Genomic DNA, 18,806 nt, shown 5'->3' with positions numbered 1-18,806 from the left:
ACTGTGCAACGTTTTTCGGCTAAGTCATGGTGTATCACTCCCGCGATGTACATGGGTTTCCTACAGTCCCGATTTTTTGACAAGAATACGTGTTTTCTGTACAGCTGCTAAAATATTGGAAAGACTGAAATGTCCGTTGTTAGAAATCAAAGTCATATGTTTTTCTTTAGATTATTTCGTGGAAAAATACCAAATGCGTTAGGGGTTTTTACTGACCGCCGCCACAGCCACTTCATTCCAAGCCAAAAATGCGAGGGAGCTGGCCCAGGCTTGGGTTCCCGGCGCTGCTCCTGCTCCTCCAGCTGCTGAGCGGCTCGGATGCCGCCTTCTGGAACGGGACTGCAAAGCGGGAAATTGGCGATTCCCGCGGAAGCAGCGGCACCTGCGCCAAAAGAGTCCTGCAGGAGATCCTGCCACTGCCAGCAACTTGCCCGCCTGAGGTTCTCGGACTGAGGGGCGCCGTGTATATCCTCTACGACGTGAACATCTCGGAGGGCTTCAACCTGCGCCGAGACGTCTACATTCGCATGGCGGTGTTCGTGCGCCGGCTGCAGAGGAGGAGGCGCTTTCGCCAGGTGCGCCTTGTGCTGCCGCCGTGGCCACGCCTCTACCACTGGCACTCGCAGGGCCTGCAGCAGACTGGACTGCCCTGGAGCCACTTCTTTGACTTGGCCAGTCTGCGCCGCTACGCGCCCGTTCTGGACTACGAGGAATTCCTGACCGAACAGCGCTTATTCGGCAATCCTGGCGCACCCCTGGTCCATGTGGCGCACGCTTTCCGGCTGCAGCACTACGAGGTCATGCTAGAACAGGGCATCTTTCGGGACAAATTCGAGCGCGTCACGGACAAGCCGTGCAGCGAGGGATCCCTGTCGGGAGGCCCACTGCTGCAGCAGGCGGAGCTGCGCGTGGGGCGTTTCCACTGCGTTCGGTTCCAGGGCAGCGCCGGACTGCTGGAGAAGTTGCTTCGCGAGGCGATCGTGGAGGACACGGCGGGACCGGAGGACGTCGACGACATGCGCACGTACGCTTTGCTCAGCGCCGAAACCGTGCTTCACGACCACTGGGGCGACGAGCACTTTTGGCAGGCCCGGCGTTCCATGCGTTTCTCCCGTCGGCTGGAGCTGGTGGCCGCCGACTTCCGGCGGCAGGCTCTGGCCACCACAGGCGCTTCGGCCGGAGTCCAACGGCCCGCCATGTGGGAGCTGGAGCGGCCGAAGCGCAACGCCAAGGGCGGCGATTACCTGTGCGCCCACCTAAGGCGGGGCGACTTTGTGCGCTCGCGGGAAGCGACCACTCCCACCCTGAAAACGGCTGCCCAGCAGGTCAAGCAGCTGCTGCGCGCGTTCAACGTGACCACCGTGTTCCTAGCCACTGACGCCACGCCCTACGAGCTGATGGAGCTGAAGGAACTCTTCTACCGCTTCCGCCTCGTGCACTTCGCGCCGGAGTCAAATGTCCAACGAAGGGAGCTGAAGGATGGGGGAGTGGCGGTGGTTGACCAGCTGGTCTGCGCCTACGCCCGCTACTTCGTGGGTACCTACGAGAGCACCTTCACGTACCGCATCTACGAGGAGCGCGAGATCCTCGGCTTCACCCAGACCAGCACCTTCAACACGTTCTGCAAGGCCTTGGGCGGCAGCTGCTCGCGCAACGCCGTGTGGCCCATTGTGTGGGCGGATGGCGATAGCGATAGCGAGGAAGATTCCGACCCGTACTGATCCATCTGTAGCGCCCACCTGCCGTGCCGTATGTGTATTGAGAGACATCTCAAGATCTAGTTTTAAGTCCAAAGCCAACGTAAGAGAGCAACCGGGATTCCGAACCAGCTGCGATTGTATACCAAAAATAAATCAATCACGTATAATGTGTAATGTTCAGAGGGTAAATGTTTAAATTTACCCGCTCCTTTAGCGCTGCCACATTTCAAAAAAATGCAACTTGAAATTCTAACTTGACCTGTAAATATCGATTGACGACAGAAATCAAATCTCGCCATATCGATTGCACGTAAGCCTCGATAGCAATTGGGGCAAATTGCACGTGTTTTTGACAATCTAAATAAAATCTCCTGTCGATTTGCGAATATAGTGACTGCGCCATGGGCAAAAAGAACAAGGGCGGCGCCTCCAACCTGGGCCGCCAGTTGATCAAGGATCGTTTCGGACACACTCAGCGCCGCAAGGTGGACAACGACACGATGGTAAGAGCACTCGTAGGAAATACATACATATGTATTCGATCTTACCCTGCCAACACTGTTTTGATCCTTACCAGCTGCACACCACCGAGCTGCAGGATGGCTACGACTGGGGCCGCCTCAACCTGTCCTCTGTTACCGAGGAGTCGTCGTTCCAGGCCTTCCTGCGCACGGCCGAGCTGGCCGGCACTGAGTTCCAGGCCGAGAAGCTGAACATTACGTTCGTGAACCCCAAGCAGCGCGTTGGACTGCTGAGCAAGACGCAGGAGCAGCGCATGCACCAGAAGCACGACGAGCACCGTGACCAGCTCAAGATCCCGCGTCGGCCCAAGTGGACCAAGGAGACGAGCGCCGAGGAGCTGGTGCGAGCCGAGAACGAGGCATTCCTCGACTGGCGCCGCGACCTGGCGCTGTTGCAGGAGGACGAGGAGATCTTGATGACTCCGTACGAGAAGAACCTGGAGTTCTGGCGCCAGCTCTGGCGCGTAGTGGAGCGCTCTGACGTCGTTGTGCAGATCGTAGACGCCCGCAATCCGCTGCTATTCCGCAGCGCCGACCTTGAGCGCTACGTAAAGGAGGTGGAACCTAGCAAGATGAACATGATCCTGGTAAACAAGTCGGACCTGCTCACTGATGAACAGCGTCGCCATTGGGCGGAGTACTTTGACAGCGAGGGTATTCGCACGGCATTCTACTCGGCCACGCTGGTAGAGGAGGAGTTGAAGCGGGAGGCGGAGGAGAAGGGCCTGGATTCCTTTCCCGAGGTGCAACAGCTGCGCAGAGCAGTTGACGAGATTAAACAGTCGTTGGATAGCGTGGAGGACGCTTTGAACGTTATAGAGCAGAAATATAAGACGATTCCCGAGACTCAAAGCGATGAGCTGCCACGATTGCCCGGGGACAAGAACAGTCCTCGACTGCTGTCCCGCCTGGAGCTCATTGAGTTCCTGCGAAACATCTACACCGGTCCGCGGCACACAGAGCAGCACGTAACCGTCGGAATGGTCGGCTACCCAAACGTTGGCAAAAGTAGCACTATCAACTCGCTGATGACAGTGAAGAAGGTGTCCGTTTCGGCCACGCCGGGCAAAACTAAACGCTTCCAGACGCTTTTCCTGGACAAGGACATACTGCTCTGCGACTGTCCCGGTCTGGTGATGCCGAGCTTTGTGTTGACCAAGGCGGACATGTTGCTCAACGGCATCCTGCCCATTGACCAAATGCGCGATCACGTTCCCGCCGTCAACTTGCTGTGCGAGCGCATTCCGCGCCACGTCCTAGAAGACAAATACGGTATTGTGATAGCCAAGCCGCTGGAAGGCGAGGACATGGAAAGGCCACCGCATTCGGAGGAGCTGCTGCTGGCTTATGGATGTGAGTGCCAATACTTTGCGTAAGCATTTCAGTATTTCACAACGCACTCTTTCTCGCTCTTTTCCAGACAATCGCGGTTTTATGACCTCCAACGGGCAGCCGGATCAGGCGCGATCCGCCAGGTATGTGCTTAAAGACTACGTCAATGGTAGACTGCTCTACGCCATGAGCCCGCCCTCGGTGCCGCAGACCGAGTATCACACCTTTCCCGAACGCCAGCGCAAGGTCATCGAGGAATCACAGCTGCCAGGCCAGCAGCAGCGAGCGATGCGGGTGAGATTTGCCCTCTGAACTAAAAGTGATTCCTTTGCTTACTGATCGCCTTTTCCGCAGATCAACAAAAGCACGTCCAAGGAGCTAGACAACCAGTTCTTCTCCGACAAGCCCACGCACGCCCACGTCAAAGGACGCACAAACTTCCCTAACGTGCGCCTGGCCAACGACGGGTCCCTAGTAGCCGGCAATGATCCGGCGGCCAAGCCCTGGCGTCATGTGAAGAAGGAGAGGCGCGAAAAACTGCGCAAAAAGTTCTCGCACCTGGACGAGCACTGATTGTAGCCCATTAGTTATTTATTCCGAAGGGTGTGTCTAAGAGGCACTTGTATATTTTAAGCATTAGACCTACATATATATTAAAGTCCCCTCGACTTCAAGAGTTTGAAGCCCCACAATCTTAGGCTGAAAGAGTTTTATTGCGCAGCTAGCAGATGGAGAGAAACATTGATAAGCCATCTGATGGCCCAGCCTGGACAGAAAGATGAACACAAAGATAGCATATATTTAGCATACACACCAATGAAAGCAAACGGTTGGAACGGCGCCCCCAATTGAGCTCGAGAGATGGGTGAATAGAAGGTAATTTCGAGATGCGGATGAGCGCAGTTGCGCGGAGAAAAGAAGCCTGCACTTTGACCGCGTGGTAAGCGCAGATGCTTATGGCTCTTGTCGTCTATCACTTGGCCACAGTCTCTATCGCGCAGTCTCCAGCAATGGCCACAGACGAGAGCTGCAAGCACTTCAGGGAGCTGGTCGTCGAACAGCGTTGTGGGCTGCTCCACATACGCTTCCAGCGGCACTGGCAACGCCGAACCCTGTACGAGCTGATGCGCGCCCTGGACCTGGCGAGTGCAGACGCCGCCGTTAAGGTGGTCGTGCTCTCGGGCGAGTTTTCTGCAGCATGTGGCGGTGAGACGGAACCGCTGGCCCTCAAACAGGGTCTGCAGAAGAGGAGTAGGCGTACCGCTGCCCAGGAGGAAGCTGTGGGCAGTGGTGATGCCGAGGAGCAGTACATCCACGAGAAGGCGGCCAACTTTGTGATGCGCTCGCTGGCTAAGAAGCTGCTTGTGCAACGTAAACTCCTAGTGGCCTTTGTGGAGAGGCAGTGCGTCGGTCTGGGCCTGAGCGTGTGCAGCCTGTGCGATCTGGTCTTCGCAACTGAGTCATCTGCCTTTGTGCCCGCTTTCTCGCACCTGGATCCCTGCACCAAGGTGGGTCCCGGCTGGACTGTGCCACACGTCCACTGGCTGCTTCGTCTGGGCGATCAAGCAAGCTCCAGCACTGCCCTTCAGTGTGGCCTCGTGGCCAGTGTGGTGCGAGAGCCGCAGGAGTTTTGGCACCGCGTCGACCAATACTTGCGTTTGCCTTCCGCCTCCCTGTTGGCGACGAAGCGCCTCTTGTTTCGTCCCTGGCAGGACTCCCTCTTGGCCGAGTTGCGCGAGGAGGGCACTCCACTGGCTTCGCAACGACGCCGCTTGGCCAGATCCTCGCTGTAGGGTCGCGCTCCCAGATCCGTTGAATCGATTTAGTAAATAAATAGCGATTATAAAATAGTACATGTCCCCATGGTATTTCCTCTCTTTGGGATCATAACTTAACTTTAACCTAAATTCAAAATCTGCAACGGAAACGAAGAAACTCTTAGTAGCGGGTATACGTACACAGATGGGTAGCACTGTTTTCGATATCTTTCGACTGGAAGGCACAGCTGATTGCCGGCGCGTGTTGTTTTCTTTTGTTGCTCGCCGCGAAACTGTGAAAGTAAAATCTCGTAATTTTGGGGAAGTATAAATTAACTTGGACGAAATGCAGCGAGCACGACTGTTGCAGAGCGTGTGGATGTGCAGGCAGCGCCTTGGCCAGCTGCCAGGAGGCAGCGCTTCCTCCGCCAGCCTTGCATTCCGTTATGCAACGAAGCCTGCGACGCCAGCGGTGCCGTTATTGCCGCTGCAGATGCGATCGCTGGGAACGGGTGGCGTCATCAGTGCGGCGGAGCGAAGAAGCCGGCGCCCCGCCTCCTTCTCTGAAAAACCGAAAGCTAGCGTGGCGGATGCGTGGACCCAGCTGGAGGCGTACTACCGGCAGCACGATCTGATCAACTTTGAGCACTGCCAGCGCCTGCTGGAGCTACTGCAGGATTCGGTGTCGCCGCTAGAAGTCGGCATCGAAGAGTTGCACTTCCTCCTAGGGTCCTGTGTGCCCGAACTGCTTCCTGCTCAGAGCAGCCAAGACCGGCTTCAGCTCTTCAAGGGACTCTGGGCTCAACTGATCAAGTTGGGCCAGCCCACGCTGGCACATTACCACACGAAGCTGCAGGTCCTGCGCCAGAACCGCTTGCCTCTGCCGGACTATCGCTCGTTGCTGGCGGAGATTGCCGTCTACCATGGTGCAGCCGATTCCACCTTGTACGGCGCTCTTTTGGACGTGGCCGGCGCCGCCGGAAACATGCGCATGGCCACCGACATTTTATCCGATATGCGCGAGCGCAGCCTCGCCCTTACGGAGCACAACTTTCACGCCCTGCTTTTGGGCAACGCCCGCAGCGGTGATCTGCCCGGGGCGGAGTCCGTCCTAGCCAGCATGCGGGCCGCAGGAATACAACCCGGCAGCAGCACCCAGGCCATTTGGTTCGAGGCTCTGGTGGAAAACAGTCAGGTGGCACAGGCCAAGGAGCTGCTGCAGGCGGAGCACGGATTCACCGCCCCTCAGCTGCTCCAGATGCTGCGGGGACTGCTCGCCAGCAAGGATGTCGACACTGATCTAATCCAACTGCTTGTCAAGGATCTGCCCCGCGAGTTTCTAACAGGTATCGACCTGCCGCCCGCTATCAGGAGCCTGTGCATTCAGCTGGTGCACCAAGGACGCACCGAAGTCGTTATCCAGCTCGTAGGTGCTTTGCCCGCTCCGAAGTTCGAGTTGCAGAATCAGAACGTGGATGGGTACGGTGCACTTCTGCTGCAGGAGTTCTTCCGCGCCCATGTTCCGTTGGACCAAACAATACAGTTCGCCGGTCAACTGGTGCAGCGGAACCAGAACGTCCGCGCCCTGCATTTGGTGGCTGAGTTGGCCCTTCGCCGTCTGCCGTCATCCGCGCTCCGCTGCCTGGAAGTGCTATCTGCAGCCGGCGAGGAACTGCGTCCGCACTACTTCTGGCCCCTGATCTTGCACCATTACCGGCGGGAGGGCGAAAGCGGCATGCTGCGCCTAGTGGCTGAAATGCGGCGCCTGCGCGTTGAGTGCGACGAGGAAACGTTGCGGCACTACCTGTTTCCCCACCTGCGCCAAACCCTGGCGCAGCCCTTGGAGGCCGTGAAGGCACTTGAATCGGCGGGGGTGAAGCCTTCGCAGACCCTGTGCCCGGTTGTGAGTCACTTGCTGCAGCAGCATCAGATGTCCGAGGTGCTGGACTTGCTTGATCGGTATCCGACACGCTTGGACCTGGCCACGCTGCTCCAGCCACTTTCTTCGCTGGCGGTCAATGCCCGTGCCACGAAGCGTTTCGAGGTATTTGCAAAAGTGATCCAGGCCCTGCAGAAGAAGGCACTCAAACGGGAAGAAGATTTTGTGGGCTCCTTGCTGCTGCAAATGACTGGACCTCAGACGCGTCTGCGCCAGGATGCCACCTCGTTGCGACGTTTTCTGCACGAACTAAGACGGCTAGAGCTACAAATCTCACCTGCTGCCTCCGAAGCTCTACTCTCCGTGCTCCGTCACGCCACTGATGACGCCGACCTCTTCCAGGATCTGGCCAAAACGCTGCAGAAGATGAAAAACCCACAGCTCGCCCTGCCAGCTGACACGGTCTCGCTCCACGGAGGCTTCATAAAGCACCCGCGCGACATGAGCATAGACGAGCTCGAGTGCCACCTAGTCGAGCTGGAGTCCAAGCAGCTGAACCCGCGAGGCGTGCTGCGTCGCTTGCTGCAGCTCTCGGTGCGCAGCGGACGCTTGGAGCGCGCCCAGCAGCTGTTGGCCAAGTGCCAGGTTCTGAAGGTTCAGGCGAGCGCAGGAATGATGGCCTCCATCTTGGACTTATACATCAAGTTGCGCGACTTGCCGCGCGCCCAGGAGAGCTTGGAGCGACTGAGCAGCACATATCCAGGTACCTAAAACTTACTACTAGATGTGGACTGCATTAATCTGCATACCATTTTCTCTTCAGCCTTTCAGATTGACGAGCACAAGGTGATCGACTACGCCGCCCTCTTGGTCCAAGGCCAGCAGCTGGAGGCCGCAAAGCAGCTGCTTCAACGTCGCGCGGAGCAGCATAAGGTCGTCGGTGGCGACTATGTGATGAAGAACGTATGGCAATTGCTGACCAACGTGGGCCAGCTGGCCGCCTCTTCACATGCAGGTGGCGAGAGCTCCAAGCAACTTAACCAGACCCGCGAGTGGTTGGACTTCCTCAGGGGTCTGGGCTACTGCCAATCGCACAATGCCCTACTGGGACCAGTGGTGCGCGAGTGGCTCCTGAAGGGCGACTTGGACGCTGCGGTGGCCGAGTTTCAGCGACTGGCTAACACTCACAAGCACACGCCTCTGCAGTTCGAGCTCTTGTCTCTGCTGGTGCGGCTGGGGAACGGGGACGAGCAGGAGCTGGCCCGCTTTCCCGGCGTCACGGCCGAGTCCGCGCAGCAGCACCTGGCGGCGGTCACCGTTACGGTGAGTCGCGTCCACGGAGCGGCCAACATGAACAGCGCCCTGCTGCTCGCCCTGGCCGAATCTGGAAAGGAGACACAGTTGCGCCGGCTGATCATCAACCCAGAGTTCCGCATCAACCACGAGCTCCTCGTGAAGAACTGCGAGCACTTGGGACAGGAGGGCGCTGTGCGGACGCTCCTACGGCTGGCGCGCGGAGTGAGGGGTGTCCAGCGGACCATCGACGAGCAGAAGATCTACGACCTCCTGTTGGCCCAGTTCTGCCGGAGCAACGACTACGAGGCGGCGTTGGATCTCTTTGACCGCTTGGAGGCCGACGACGAGCTGAAGGTGTCGCATGACTTCCTGCGCAACCTTGTGCAGCTGCTGCAGGTTAACCAGGTTGAAATTCCCAGTACAGTCGCCCTGCGCGCCCACGTTAGATAGCCGGGCGACGAGATAGATAGATCGTCGCTCTTATCCTTAGTTAGACACTTGGTATGTATGTACACACATAAATTAGTGCAGTAAACACGAGACGGTATACCTGCAAGGCTGAAAGATCTTTGATAGCTGCTGGGTGTCCTAGGGCCACGTCTAGTAGGCCTGGCTTTTAAAACCGAGTGTCATCTGGGATCTGGGGTCCGAATCAGTCACAAAGTTGTCACACGTAGCATACAACAGTCTCCTAACAGCTTCTCCGAAACCCACTCCCAATCTAAATTTCAGTATCTATTTTATTCGCGTTCAATCCGTGCAAGTTTCAACCCCTCCTCCATGCAACCATGAAGCGGCTGTCCCGACGTCCAGTCTCCGATGAGCAGAAGGCCCAGATGGGCACCCAGACTCATGAGAAGGGCACGATTGAGGTATTCCTGTCGGTGGCCACCGTCTCGTCGCTGCTCCGATCGCGAGGGCTTCCGCACCCGCAAGTGCAGACAGAACCGCAGTCGCAGGATCCGAAGGACCAACAGGATCAGCTGAAAGACAAAAAGCAGGACCTGGAGCTGAAACCGGAACCGCCGTCAGAGGTCCTCGAGAGTGGCGCCCAGGGCGACAACGAACAGTCCGATACTTATGCAGGTCCCACTCCCTCGACGTCAGCCAACGCCGTCAAGGGCTTGCCAATCGAGGGAGATGCAGCCAAGCTGAAGGCTCTGGCCAGCCGCCGTCAGCAGATTGCCAACCTGCTCACGCGCCTCGGCGACGGCGCAGAGGACGAAGGCGAGTCCAATCAGATCGTGATGGAGCTGCTCGGCAGCGGTGACAATCATTCGCTCCTGCAGCCGCACTCGGCCATCGAGCGCGTTTCTGAACAGCTGCTGCACGTGCTGCGGGAGCAGACGTTGACTGAGGCCGGCATATTTGTCGGCAATGAGCGGTATCGCTTATTTAAGGGCGTGCTGCAGAACTACGCCAAGATCTACGCGGCGCGCCACTTTATGGAGAAGCTGCCGCAGCTAGATCAGCTTGGCCCGGATGCGGGTGCGGAGCGGGAGCTGTTCGCCCGCGTCGTGGCGGAGGAGGTGCTGCAAATACCGCAGCTTCTGCGCCAGCTGAGGTCGTCGCTGGCGCAGATGGAGTGCTTTAACGAGGACACCGCATTCAAGGCCTACCTGGAGGTCCGTTGTCACCCGCAGGCCCGCATTCTGTGCGAACTCATGCTCACCCGCATCTCGCGCGTCTTCCTCTGCATTGTCAGCTCACCATTCTTCCTGGACTTCACCGAGCACGAGCTCACGTACATCTTGCGAAACTGTTACCTCAGCGTCAACTCGGAGATCGAGGTGAGATCGTCAAATCGTTTCCGTGTGGTCACTGGAGCATTCTCCTCATAATTCAAACGATAACCCCCGGCAGATATTCCTTTCCGTGGTGCTCTGGCTGGAGCACAACTGGCTTGAGCGCGGCGAATGCGCCGAGCGCATCTTAGCCGAGGTGCATTTCGCCCTGATGCCCACTTGGTACCTGTGCACCCTGGACAGGTCCAACCGGTGCCACCACTTTGCCCGAGTAATCCACACTCCCGGCGTGCAGCGCTTGATTGCAGCAGGCCTAGAGTAGGTTTCATTCTTGGGGGTTTGCACATCGTTTACATTAACTGTTCCCCAGGGACGCCATCACCCTTAAGTCTAAGCCCTGCTTCAGTGGGGCCGCTGGACACCGACAACGAAAGCCTCAGGAGGAGACGCTTATGGGCCGCGACTGGATAGTGGATACTGAGTGCAGCCACCACCATAAGAGCCACTGCGAGCAATTTGTTTACCCCACCTACGACGAGTTCAAGAAATACCTGGCCAAGATCATCTGCTGCGCGCCCAACTGCTGGCGCACGTTCCGGCCCGCCCAAGAGGTGTACCGCAGGGACTTCCGCTGCTGCTCGATGCCACACTCCAACTAGACTCAGTCCGCGTCCCTGTATCCCGGTCTGTCTGCTCGTTTGCGTTGTCCCGTCCCTTCCTGCTCCTTCGGGGCAGTCGTGGTTCTGACTGTCCCGTCCATTGTCCTTTGCCGTGTCCATTTTTTTAACAATGCCATCCAAACCACATCCATAATCCTTAGAAACACCCTGACCAATTCATCGACCTGACTTAGAAAATAAAAGCATTGTTGCCCATCCTTTTAATTCTATGGGTGTAAAATTATCAGCTGATTGGTTTGATCTTGGATTGGTTTGAGATGGGAGCGTGATTAATTGTTTTTAGCACGGTAGAATAAACTGCATGGGAATTTGCTTTAACGTCGTGCCTTTCGCGCTTAATTCGTGACACGCACAAACAATCAACGTGTTTGCTCATCTCTAGCTTGAGGTTATTCCAAACTAACGGTTTACCTTGATCGAACTCGCTTCCTGTTGTTCGAAAGGAGACTGGAAAAACGTACGTGGCAGCCATCATGAAAAAAACAACAGCTGTTTCTGCTTATTTCGATCTGCCAGCTGGCACTGGCTACTGTTTCTGTTTGCCTGGTGCCTAATGAAGAAAATTTTAGGGTGTTACTGCGGAATATTTGAGCCGTCGAGCAAACAGCGACTAATTTGTGCTGTTTTAACAAAGCTGGGCACCAGGCGAACGGAAATTTCAGTATGAAGCAAAGTATTCATTGTTCGAATGGTGACTGGAAGACCATCATGAAAGACAACAGCTGTTTCTGTTTACTTCTAAGCTCAACTAACGGTTTTATTCCATCAACTGTCTTCCTATTGGTCGAAAATTGATTGGGGAAACGTATGCGGCAGCCATCATGAAAAAACAACAGCTGTTTCAGCTTATTTCGATCTGCCAGCTGGCACTAGCTAAGGCTTCTGATCGCCTGGTGCCTAGGACAGGAAAATATGGCACTGGCCTATCCGCCGATGAACGATGGTGGTATTTTATTTTAAATTATGGACCAATAAAACGTTAAAGCCATTATTTAATATTTGTGTCAACATGTGGCAACAGGTCACTCCTGCTGATCGGTTGCTACTGTCCGTTGGATCCACCGCCAATGGTGGATTCGCTCATGTGAAACTGAATCAGGATTATCAAGTACGTGGTAGTGGCTCCCACGATCTGTAATGTGCGAACTGTTATCCGGATTCCATTCGAAATTTCCACTCACCGTGTAGAGAAGGGTGCAGTCCACGTTGAAGAAGCCAGCGGCGCTAAAGTGGAGCCGCTGGTGGAGTAGCTGCAGCGAGAACTGGGTTATCTGGAGCGGGACGTGGATTATCAATGGTTGTTCTAGCGCACAGGGATACCTACCAGAGCGTTATGGCTCTCATTCCTTAGATCCACGCTCACCTGGTGCAGGCACAGGGCCAGACGAGTCGCCTGGAAAGCAAATAAACCATCTTTAATAGATTCATGTGGGCGGGACAATTACTCCAGTTTACTCACGCCCTGGGCCGTTCGGTCGCAAAGCACCGAGAGGACAAGCACATTGCCCAAGTGGGGGGCAGACCATACGCCACTGGCCACTATCTGCAGGATGTCGAAGGGCGAGGCCGCCGACTGGCGGAAGTTGAGGAACATCCAGTAGCAGTTGGAGGTGATGGCCAGGAAGTCGTTGCCCACCTGCATCAACATGGAGAGCCCGTAGCAGCGGTTTAGCAAGGCCACTAGGGCCCACACCCGTTGGTAGAGGAGTCTGACAGCGATCAGTCTATCCATTGCCGCTTGTTCCAGATCCTCCTGCGCCTCCAGCACAGTATCCACTGCGGGTCCTTTCTGGTGTAGCTGAAGCTGCTGCAAGGCCACTAGGAGCACATCCAGGCGCTGGCGCACGAGCTGAGTGGCGTTGAAGATCTGAAAGTAACGCAATCCGCACACGAGCAGTGGCAGCAAGTAGCTGACCCAGTAGATCGGGAATCTGTCGCCGCGGGAGAGCAGCTTGGCGCCCAGGATAAGGAGTTGGCTAACCGCATAGCAGCACAGAATCCACACAGCTCGGCGCGACGTTTGGCGACGCATCTGGAGGCGCATAGCCTCCACATCCACCCTCAACGCCTTGGACAGCAGGCGATCGATCTCGCCTAGCTCCACAAAGAAGCCTCTCTGCGCCTGCCGCTGCCACAGGGCCTCCAGCAAGGAAGCCAGATGAGCCACCCGCATGCCCACCAGCTGAATGAAGTCAACCGTGTGACCTATGCTCGAGATGGTGGACTCCGAGTCCTTTTTCTCTTCTACGCTGCTCTCCTGGAAGAGGCCGTAGGCGGTGAAGCTGGTGGCCGCCATCAGCACGGTCCAGCCGTACAGCTCCAGCCAGCGCGATCGCCGGAGCAGGATGCCCTCCGGGTCAGGCGGGGGGGCGAGGCGCCAGGGCCACAGGTTGCACACCTGGCAGACGCGGTGCAACGGCTCCAGAGCTCTCAGCGTGTCCATGCCGAATTCCATCCACTATCTGCCGCGCGACCAGGTTTACCTATGTGGGGAGGAAGCAACATCAATTAGATTACCTTATCACTAATCGAGTGCCTCTTCCCCCACCCGTACCTTGATTCAGCTTATCACGGGGATGGAACTTTTCTGTATCGGCTATCTAGTGCTCAATGGGACCCTAATGGTGGGGATTAGAAAACTGGATTCGGAAACTCGCAGTGGATAGGAACACCCATGTTCGGACAGGCACTTACGTATTTCCTATGAGAAACCAACCAAGCAACCCTACCGACCTCAGACGACTGCGCGTTGACGCGGTCCTGCCGAAAGGACTCTCCAAGTGGCCATCCATCATGATCAATTAAGCCATTAGTAAGGTGTCAGCCCATCATCAATCAAGCAATCCAAAGTGGGTTCGCTCCTCAAACCGGCCGAGAACAAAGTGGAGACGAAAACGAAGACCACTGGGGCACTGGGCACCACCAGGTGCTCTGGTAACTCACCTGGCATTGCGGTAGCCTGGGGACCCAAGACGGCGGGAAACGAAATACACACCCGGGCTTCACATAAATACGTTTATTATAATTTCAGATTTTGTTTTGGAAATAGTTCTTGAGATAAGCTTGACGTTTCATAAAATGTAATACATATATATTCCTTCGCGGTAACCTCTGCCCATTTTCAGATCTTTGTGCTGGCTCGCTCATCCCTACGTACCGACTCCTACTCCTTCCCTGGTCGGGCCTAGCCATGTGACTACTTCATCCGCCAGTAAGCGATACCTCGGCTGGGCTCTTGTTTGTAACAATCTTACTTTCTGCATGCACTTGCTGTACTAATGATTATATAGAGCACACACGGGCCCACACACACCACACCACGAGCACACCACCTACGCGAGCAGTGTGTGTGTGCGGGGGTGTGTGCATTTAGTATGTATATTTGATTTAAATCGAAGCTGCTAAAAAGTAAAAGCAAATTCAACAAACAAACTCTCATAGGTCATACATATCGTACTTGATTCTTAGACTAATATAAGGTATGATGCAGATATCTGTTCTCTGGATATAAGGCAATGGATACGTGTGCGTGTGGCTTCATGTGTTGGGTACAATATATGTTAGTGTGCAGTGTGTGGTGTGTGGTTTGTAGTGTGTAGTGTGTACTGTATAGTGTATGTATAGTCGATCTGATCTGATCTGACCTGATTTCAACGAAACTCATGTCGCAAACAAACGGGGGCAAAGGTAACAAGTTTTCATATTTTCGTATCTTAGGGGAAATTCGTTTCGTGAAAGGCAAAAAATGTCTTCTGGCTGGGAGAAGAGTTTTTTTTTTTTTTTTTTTTTGGTTTTTCTTGTTAAGCAACATCAATACGCTCAAGTACATATATATATATGTGTATATATATATTCATATATAGTGTATATAGTTCATGTGTGAGTATTCTTTATCTTAACCTCCTTCGGTTTGTTTTTGGTTTTGGTTTTGCTCGCTAAGCGCACGAATTTGGAAAGTAATTAATGTTTAATAAACTTCGTGTTTCGTTTTTCTCGGTTATAAATTTAAAATCCTCGGAGCGGAGACTGCAATGCTACCCAATAATCGAAAGTCGAGTGCTGGTCGGACGGGAGCGCTAATGGGGATCGTGATCCGCCCTAGTCGTACGCCCGCACCGACCCGCACCGCCCCTCTTAGCCCGACGTGTGTATAATTTTGCTTAAATTTCGCTGGTTGCTATCAAACGGTGTAGACTGGACGGTTGCCAGTTGACTGTTGTCTGCTGCGGTCTGCCTGTTGCATGTGGCATGTTGCATACTGAAAGTTGATCGGCCGCAGCTCCTCCCAGATCTGTTGCTGTTGTATATAAAAAGCAACTAAAAAATATACGCGTAGCCTAAAAAGTCTGTCTCGAGTGGGGCATCCGACCACTCGAGTCTTTAATTTATAATTGTAACTGGCTCTTTTGGACTGTTTTGCTGTGGCCTCGAATTGCTTGTTCCGTTTGTTTCTTCGATACTGGTAACTGGTTACTGGTTACATTGATTAAAATTGCCTGTGTGCCTGGTTCGCGTCTTGCTGCATATTTATCTTCCTTGTTTGTTTGTTGCAAATTTGTTATTCTATGACTATGAAAAGTAAAAAAAATATAGAAAAATAACCTTCATTCACTTTGTGTACTTCATATTTATCGTATCGTACGAGTATATAGTTATGACTCTGCTCATTCTCGTTTTAATCTCACAATAGCTGTTTCACTGTCCCCTCATCCATCCATTAAATCCCATTCCATTCTATTCGACCCCAACCCCAACCCGGATCCCAACCCACCCAACCCAAGACTCCCGCCCCATCACAAGCCCAGTTCTAGTCCTATTCCTAAGCCCATTTAGATCACTCAGATCCTTAAATAGTAACATCAGCATTGACTCTACCGTCCTCGTCATCGTCTTCATCCAATACTTTGATCACCTTCTTGCTTCCCTGATCCTCCGGCAATGGCGTTAGGATGCTTTAGGACCCTTCGTTTCCTAACTGCATCACCTCGCCACTCCAGTTCCCAATCCCCAAATCCCAGTGTCAGTTCGCTTCTCATCTTCCTTAAGTCTCCTATGTGGGAGTGGATGTGTACGTATATCGGTCGCTATAGCAAGTTGGATTATAAGTCTTTCTGCGGCTGCCTGCTGAAACAACGAAACGAAATGCAAAGAAAAACATACGAAACTAAACGGTGAGAACGGACTACGAAAACGATTGGATCTGGAATTACTTAAATATTGAGGTTATCGAATCCTGAATCCCGACTCTCGGATACTGTATTTGCTTCGGTAAGGGGTAAATCGAAAAAAGAATCTTTGTTGCAATCACTTGTTAGCCCTAACGTTTGATTCAGTTAAGTCCGAAGGGCGGGTAGTGAATCCGTCTCCGATCTTCGTTCTGTATTATGATCGCTTATTATCCTACGGCTAAAGAGCTCTGACTTTACGGGTTATACACGTTCAATTAGCTAATGCTCGCTTTAAAATTCGAATACCTTTGGTATGGGGAGACCACACGAGGGGGTTCGTAAAAGTTTCGACTAATACATATATTAAACATGAATATTAAGTACTCTATATATGTATAGAGTGTGTCTTTTCTTAGTATTTTCTCGCCTTCTTTTCTCTTTTCGTTTCTCCTTTGTATATTTTAGCTATGCGGTTTTGAAAACTATTTTGATCTTTGGATTACTAGGCAAGGTAGCTTGACGTTAAGCAATGAAAGCGACATAAATGGCTTCTCCTCGACTAAACCACTGAGGATCGGTTGCAATGTATCTTTTGGTAATTAATTTTTAAAACTTAATATCAATTAATTACGTAGCTTTTGGTCGGCCGAAACAAGTCGTCGAAAGCTCAATAGGCGGCATTGGTAAACAAAATGGAGTCATTCGCGTGACCCAAACTCCGCCATATCAGCCAACGTGCGGCTCATTTCCGTTTCCTGCGGCTCCTGCTCACGAAACTTGGCCAATTGAATTGTCTGAACTGTCATTCCCATTCGGATCTCCATCCCAATCCTTCTCCTCTTGCTGTGGTCGTCGTTGTGCTGGTCCTAGTCCTAGTCCTGGTTCTTGTCGTGTCAGAGCTCGAGTCCATGCACTTTTTAGTCCGTACATGGACTTAATTCTCTGGCAGTGCTCGGCTCGTCTGCGTCTATGGCTGGGTGCGTTGTGGGTTGGCTTAGTCATCGTCGAATGCAATAAACAAGCCCGTGGCCTAGAACTCCAGGCGGTAGGCCGAGCACGAGGTCTCGTGGTCCTGCAGGTTGATGGTGCAACGAGACGCGGAGGGCGAGAGGTCGATGCGGTGCTTGGCTAGCAGCTCCTCGTTTTCAGCCACCCAATAACCTAGCACATCAGTGTCGTACGTAGGTATAATGGTGACCTCTGCAAGTCGGAGATTTGGAAAATGAACTCATTGCAGGAGCGACATAACAAGCATCTACTCACCCAACTCCTTGTCCTCCCATGTCTGTTTGGCCTCGAGCAGCGCATCATACACTTGGCGACTGGGTTCCGTACCGGAGAAGACGTAGTAGCGGGCTCGCACACGCTTAAAGAAGTCCACGTGGGCGTAGTAGGAGTTGCCGTTGTGCGGCACGTAAGTGAGGTCCACGTAGACGGGCGCTGGCTTTTTGCCGGCCTTGTTGGGCGATTCGCTGCGCCTGCGCAGGTTCTTCTCGTTGTTCAGTCGCGTCTTGGTGGCCACCAGGCGGCGTTCCTTCTTGGGAGTGGTGCGAATGTCAGCACCGCCCTCTACAGGCAGTGGTGCTGGTGATGGCAGGCCTAGGGGCTTGCCCCACTCCTCGAGGCGGTCCTTGGGCAGAGCTCCAGTGGAACTCGCTGTGGCTGTGGTGCTTGCTGTTGCTGCAGTTGTGGTAGGGACGTCTTGTTCCACTTCCTCTCCTTTCTCCTGCTGCTGCTGCTGGGAGGCGACACTGCCAACTGTGGCAAAGCCACTCTCCGCCACACGGGCTCGCTGGACATCGCTGAGCGGGAAGCGCTGCCGTTCCGCAGTACCGCTCACGATCTGTTCCATTTCCTCGGCCTTCGAGGGCGAGTACGAGTACTTGGCGGTGACGGAAGACATGACCTCGGCGCCGCGCGCCTGTACGTGCTCCTCAAGTGCTCGCTGGAAGTCCTTGTCTGCCTGGTCGAGGAACTTGTGTCCTGCCCAGGTCTGGCTACTGCTCTCCACACTCTCCGACGATTGGCTATCGCCGGACGGTGCGCCCTGGATCGTGATTGGTTCGGTGCTGGATTTCATCACAACGTCGAAACTGTCGGGCAGGGCGCCGTAGAAGGAGGTGGCCATTGGGTCGGCTGTGCGAGGCAGAAGAATCGATCGTGCCGTTGAGTGCTCCTCGCTGCCATACTGAGGAGGAATGTCATCCTGGCTCTCGTCGCCGTCAGCATCCAGATCGGAGCGCTTGCTCACACCGGAGCTAGAGTGTTGCAGCTCGTAGCTGGTGGCACTGCGCGGCGATCCTAGTAGCAGGTCCTCGTCGTCCTCGCTGCCCGGGGTGCTGGCGCGGTACAGTCCGCGCAGCAGCGCCACCTCTTTGGGCAGCAGCTGGTCTCGTTCGCTCTCGCTGGTAGTGCGCGTTGTGGTCACCACTACCTTTTCGCTGTCGGGCTCCGAGCTGTCTGTGGTTGTCACCGTCTTTTGCTCGGTTACTATTTCCTTGCCATCCGCCGAAATTACCTTGGTCACCGTGGTGATTGTAGTGGTGATTATCTTGTCGGTGCTCCCGCTGAGGGCTGTGGTGCACTCGAGTCCACGCAGTTCGTGCAGCTCGGGAATTTCACCCTCACACTCAGCTCCGGCTGTAGCGGCTGCTCCTGCCAACATCTGCTCTTGCTCGTGGTGCTACATGGGTTGAAGATCATAGCATATAATAAGACAATTAAAGCC

The 18,806-nt window shown here is 54.3% G+C and overlaps 7 protein-coding genes across 10 annotated transcripts in view; 5 read left to right on the top strand and 2 right to left on the bottom strand.

Moving 5' to 3' along the window:
- Positions 1-210: 210 nt before the first annotated feature.
- On the top strand, positions 211-1,882 carry LOC6615989 (GDP-fucose protein O-fucosyltransferase 2). The gene has a single exon (XM_002040320.2). It carries the CDS (start codon positions 249-251, stop codon positions 1,719-1,721), a length of 1,473 nt encoding a protein of 490 aa, XP_002040356.1. The 5' UTR covers positions 211-248; the 3' UTR covers positions 1,722-1,882.
- Positions 1,883-2,010: 128 nt separating this feature from the next.
- On the top strand, positions 2,011-4,250 carry LOC6615988 (large subunit GTPase 1 homolog). Its single transcript, XM_002040319.2, has 4 exons — positions 2,011-2,203; positions 2,278-3,574; positions 3,642-3,847; positions 3,908-4,250. The coding sequence occupies exons 1-4, from the start codon at positions 2,102-2,104 to the stop codon at positions 4,124-4,126; spliced, it is 1,824 nt and encodes a 607-aa protein (XP_002040355.1). The 5' UTR covers positions 2,011-2,101; the 3' UTR covers positions 4,127-4,250.
- Positions 4,251-4,507: 257 nt separating this feature from the next.
- On the top strand, positions 4,508-5,406 carry LOC6615987 (chromodomain Y-like protein 2). The gene has a single exon (XM_032726229.1). It carries the CDS (start codon positions 4,510-4,512, stop codon positions 5,344-5,346), a length of 837 nt encoding a protein of 278 aa, XP_032582120.1. The 5' UTR covers positions 4,508-4,509; the 3' UTR covers positions 5,347-5,406.
- A 150-nt stretch (positions 5,407-5,556) lies between these two features.
- On the top strand, positions 5,557-9,041 carry LOC6615986 (leucine-rich PPR motif-containing protein, mitochondrial). Its single transcript, XM_032726226.1, has 2 exons — positions 5,557-7,952; positions 8,013-9,041. Exons 1-2 carry the CDS (start codon positions 5,657-5,659, stop codon positions 8,933-8,935), a joined length of 3,219 nt encoding a protein of 1,072 aa, XP_032582117.1. The 5' UTR covers positions 5,557-5,656; the 3' UTR covers positions 8,936-9,041.
- Positions 9,042-9,146: 105 nt separating this feature from the next.
- On the top strand, positions 9,147-11,133 carry LOC6615985. Its single transcript, XM_032726227.1, has 3 exons — positions 9,147-10,275; positions 10,349-10,548; positions 10,601-11,133. The coding sequence occupies exons 1-3, from the start codon at positions 9,274-9,276 to the stop codon at positions 10,887-10,889; spliced, it is 1,491 nt and encodes a 496-aa protein (XP_032582118.1). The 5' UTR covers positions 9,147-9,273; the 3' UTR covers positions 10,890-11,133.
- Positions 11,134-11,889: 756 nt separating this feature from the next.
- On the bottom strand, positions 11,890-13,370 carry LOC6615984 (putative gustatory receptor 2a). Its single transcript, XM_002040315.2, has 4 exons — positions 12,370-13,370; positions 12,235-12,303; positions 12,092-12,181; positions 11,890-12,042 (listed from the first exon to the last, which is right to left on the bottom strand). Exons 1-4 carry the CDS (start codon positions 13,363-13,365, stop codon positions 11,953-11,955), a joined length of 1,245 nt encoding a protein of 414 aa, XP_002040351.2. The 5' UTR covers positions 13,366-13,370; the 3' UTR covers positions 11,890-11,952.
- A 541-nt stretch (positions 13,371-13,911) lies between these two features.
- Positions 13,912-18,806, bottom strand: part of LOC6615983 (microtubule-associated protein futsch) — a 57,017-nt gene continuing 52,122 nt past the window's right edge. For all 4 annotated transcript variants that reach the window (XM_032725896.1, XM_032725894.1, XM_032725893.1 and 1 more), the window contains exons 8-9: positions 17,342-18,761; positions 13,912-17,278 (exon numbers count right to left, since the gene is read on the bottom strand). In XM_032725896.1, coding sequence (XP_032581787.1) covers positions 17,109-17,278; positions 17,342-18,761 — 1,590 coding nt within the window. In that variant the 3' untranslated portion in view covers positions 13,912-17,108. The remainder of the gene's footprint in view (positions 17,279-17,341; positions 18,762-18,806) is intronic.

This window comes from Drosophila sechellia, chromosome X (genome assembly GCF_004382195.2).
Source record: "Drosophila sechellia strain sech25 chromosome X, ASM438219v1, whole genome shotgun sequence".
In the NCBI taxonomy this organism is placed as follows: domain Eukaryota; kingdom Metazoa; phylum Arthropoda; class Insecta; order Diptera; family Drosophilidae; genus Drosophila; species Drosophila sechellia.
Note: the sequence above shows the minus strand (reverse complement) of the source record. Positions and strands in the feature narration are given on the sequence as shown.

Bases quoted from the DNA above. Each gene is read 5' to 3' on its own strand.
- LOC6615986 (XM_032726226.1), top strand. From the start codon at position 5,657: ATGCAGCGAGCACGACTGTTGCAGAGCGTGTGGATGTGCAGGCAGCGC. The intron at 7,953-8,012 runs GTACCTAAAACT...TTTTCTCTTCAG, and splicing joins ACTGAGCAGCACATATCCAG to CCTTTCAGATTGACGAGCAC.
- LOC6615987 (XM_032726229.1), top strand. From the start codon at position 4,510: ATGGCTCTTGTCGTCTATCACTTGGCCACAGTCTCTATCGCGCAGTCT.
- LOC6615985 (XM_032726227.1), top strand. From the start codon at position 9,274: ATGAAGCGGCTGTCCCGACGTCCAGTCTCCGATGAGCAGAAGGCCCAG. The intron at 10,276-10,348 runs GTGAGATCGTCA...AACCCCCGGCAG, and splicing joins GCGTCAACTCGGAGATCGAG to ATATTCCTTTCCGTGGTGCT. The intron at 10,549-10,600 runs GTAGGTTTCATT...ACTGTTCCCCAG, and splicing joins TTGATTGCAGCAGGCCTAGA to GGACGCCATCACCCTTAAGT.
- LOC6615988 (XM_002040319.2), top strand. From the start codon at position 2,102: ATGGGCAAAAAGAACAAGGGCGGCGCCTCCAACCTGGGCCGCCAGTTG. The intron at 3,575-3,641 runs GTGAGTGCCAAT...GCTCTTTTCCAG, and splicing joins GCTGCTGCTGGCTTATGGAT to ACAATCGCGGTTTTATGACC. The intron at 3,848-3,907 runs GTGAGATTTGCC...CCTTTTCCGCAG, and splicing joins AGCAGCAGCGAGCGATGCGG to ATCAACAAAAGCACGTCCAA.
- LOC6615984 (XM_002040315.2), bottom strand. From the start codon at position 13,365: ATGGAATTCGGCATGGACACGCTGAGAGCTCTGGAGCCGTTGCACCGC. The intron at 12,304-12,369 runs GTGAGTAAACTG...TTTGCTTTCCAG, and splicing joins GCGACCGAACGGCCCAGGGC to GCGACTCGTCTGGCCCTGTG. The intron at 12,182-12,234 runs GTAGGTATCCCT...GTCCCGCTCCAG, and splicing joins ATGAGAGCCATAACGCTCTG to ATAACCCAGTTCTCGCTGCA.
- LOC6615989 (XM_002040320.2), top strand. From the start codon at position 249: ATGCGAGGGAGCTGGCCCAGGCTTGGGTTCCCGGCGCTGCTCCTGCTC.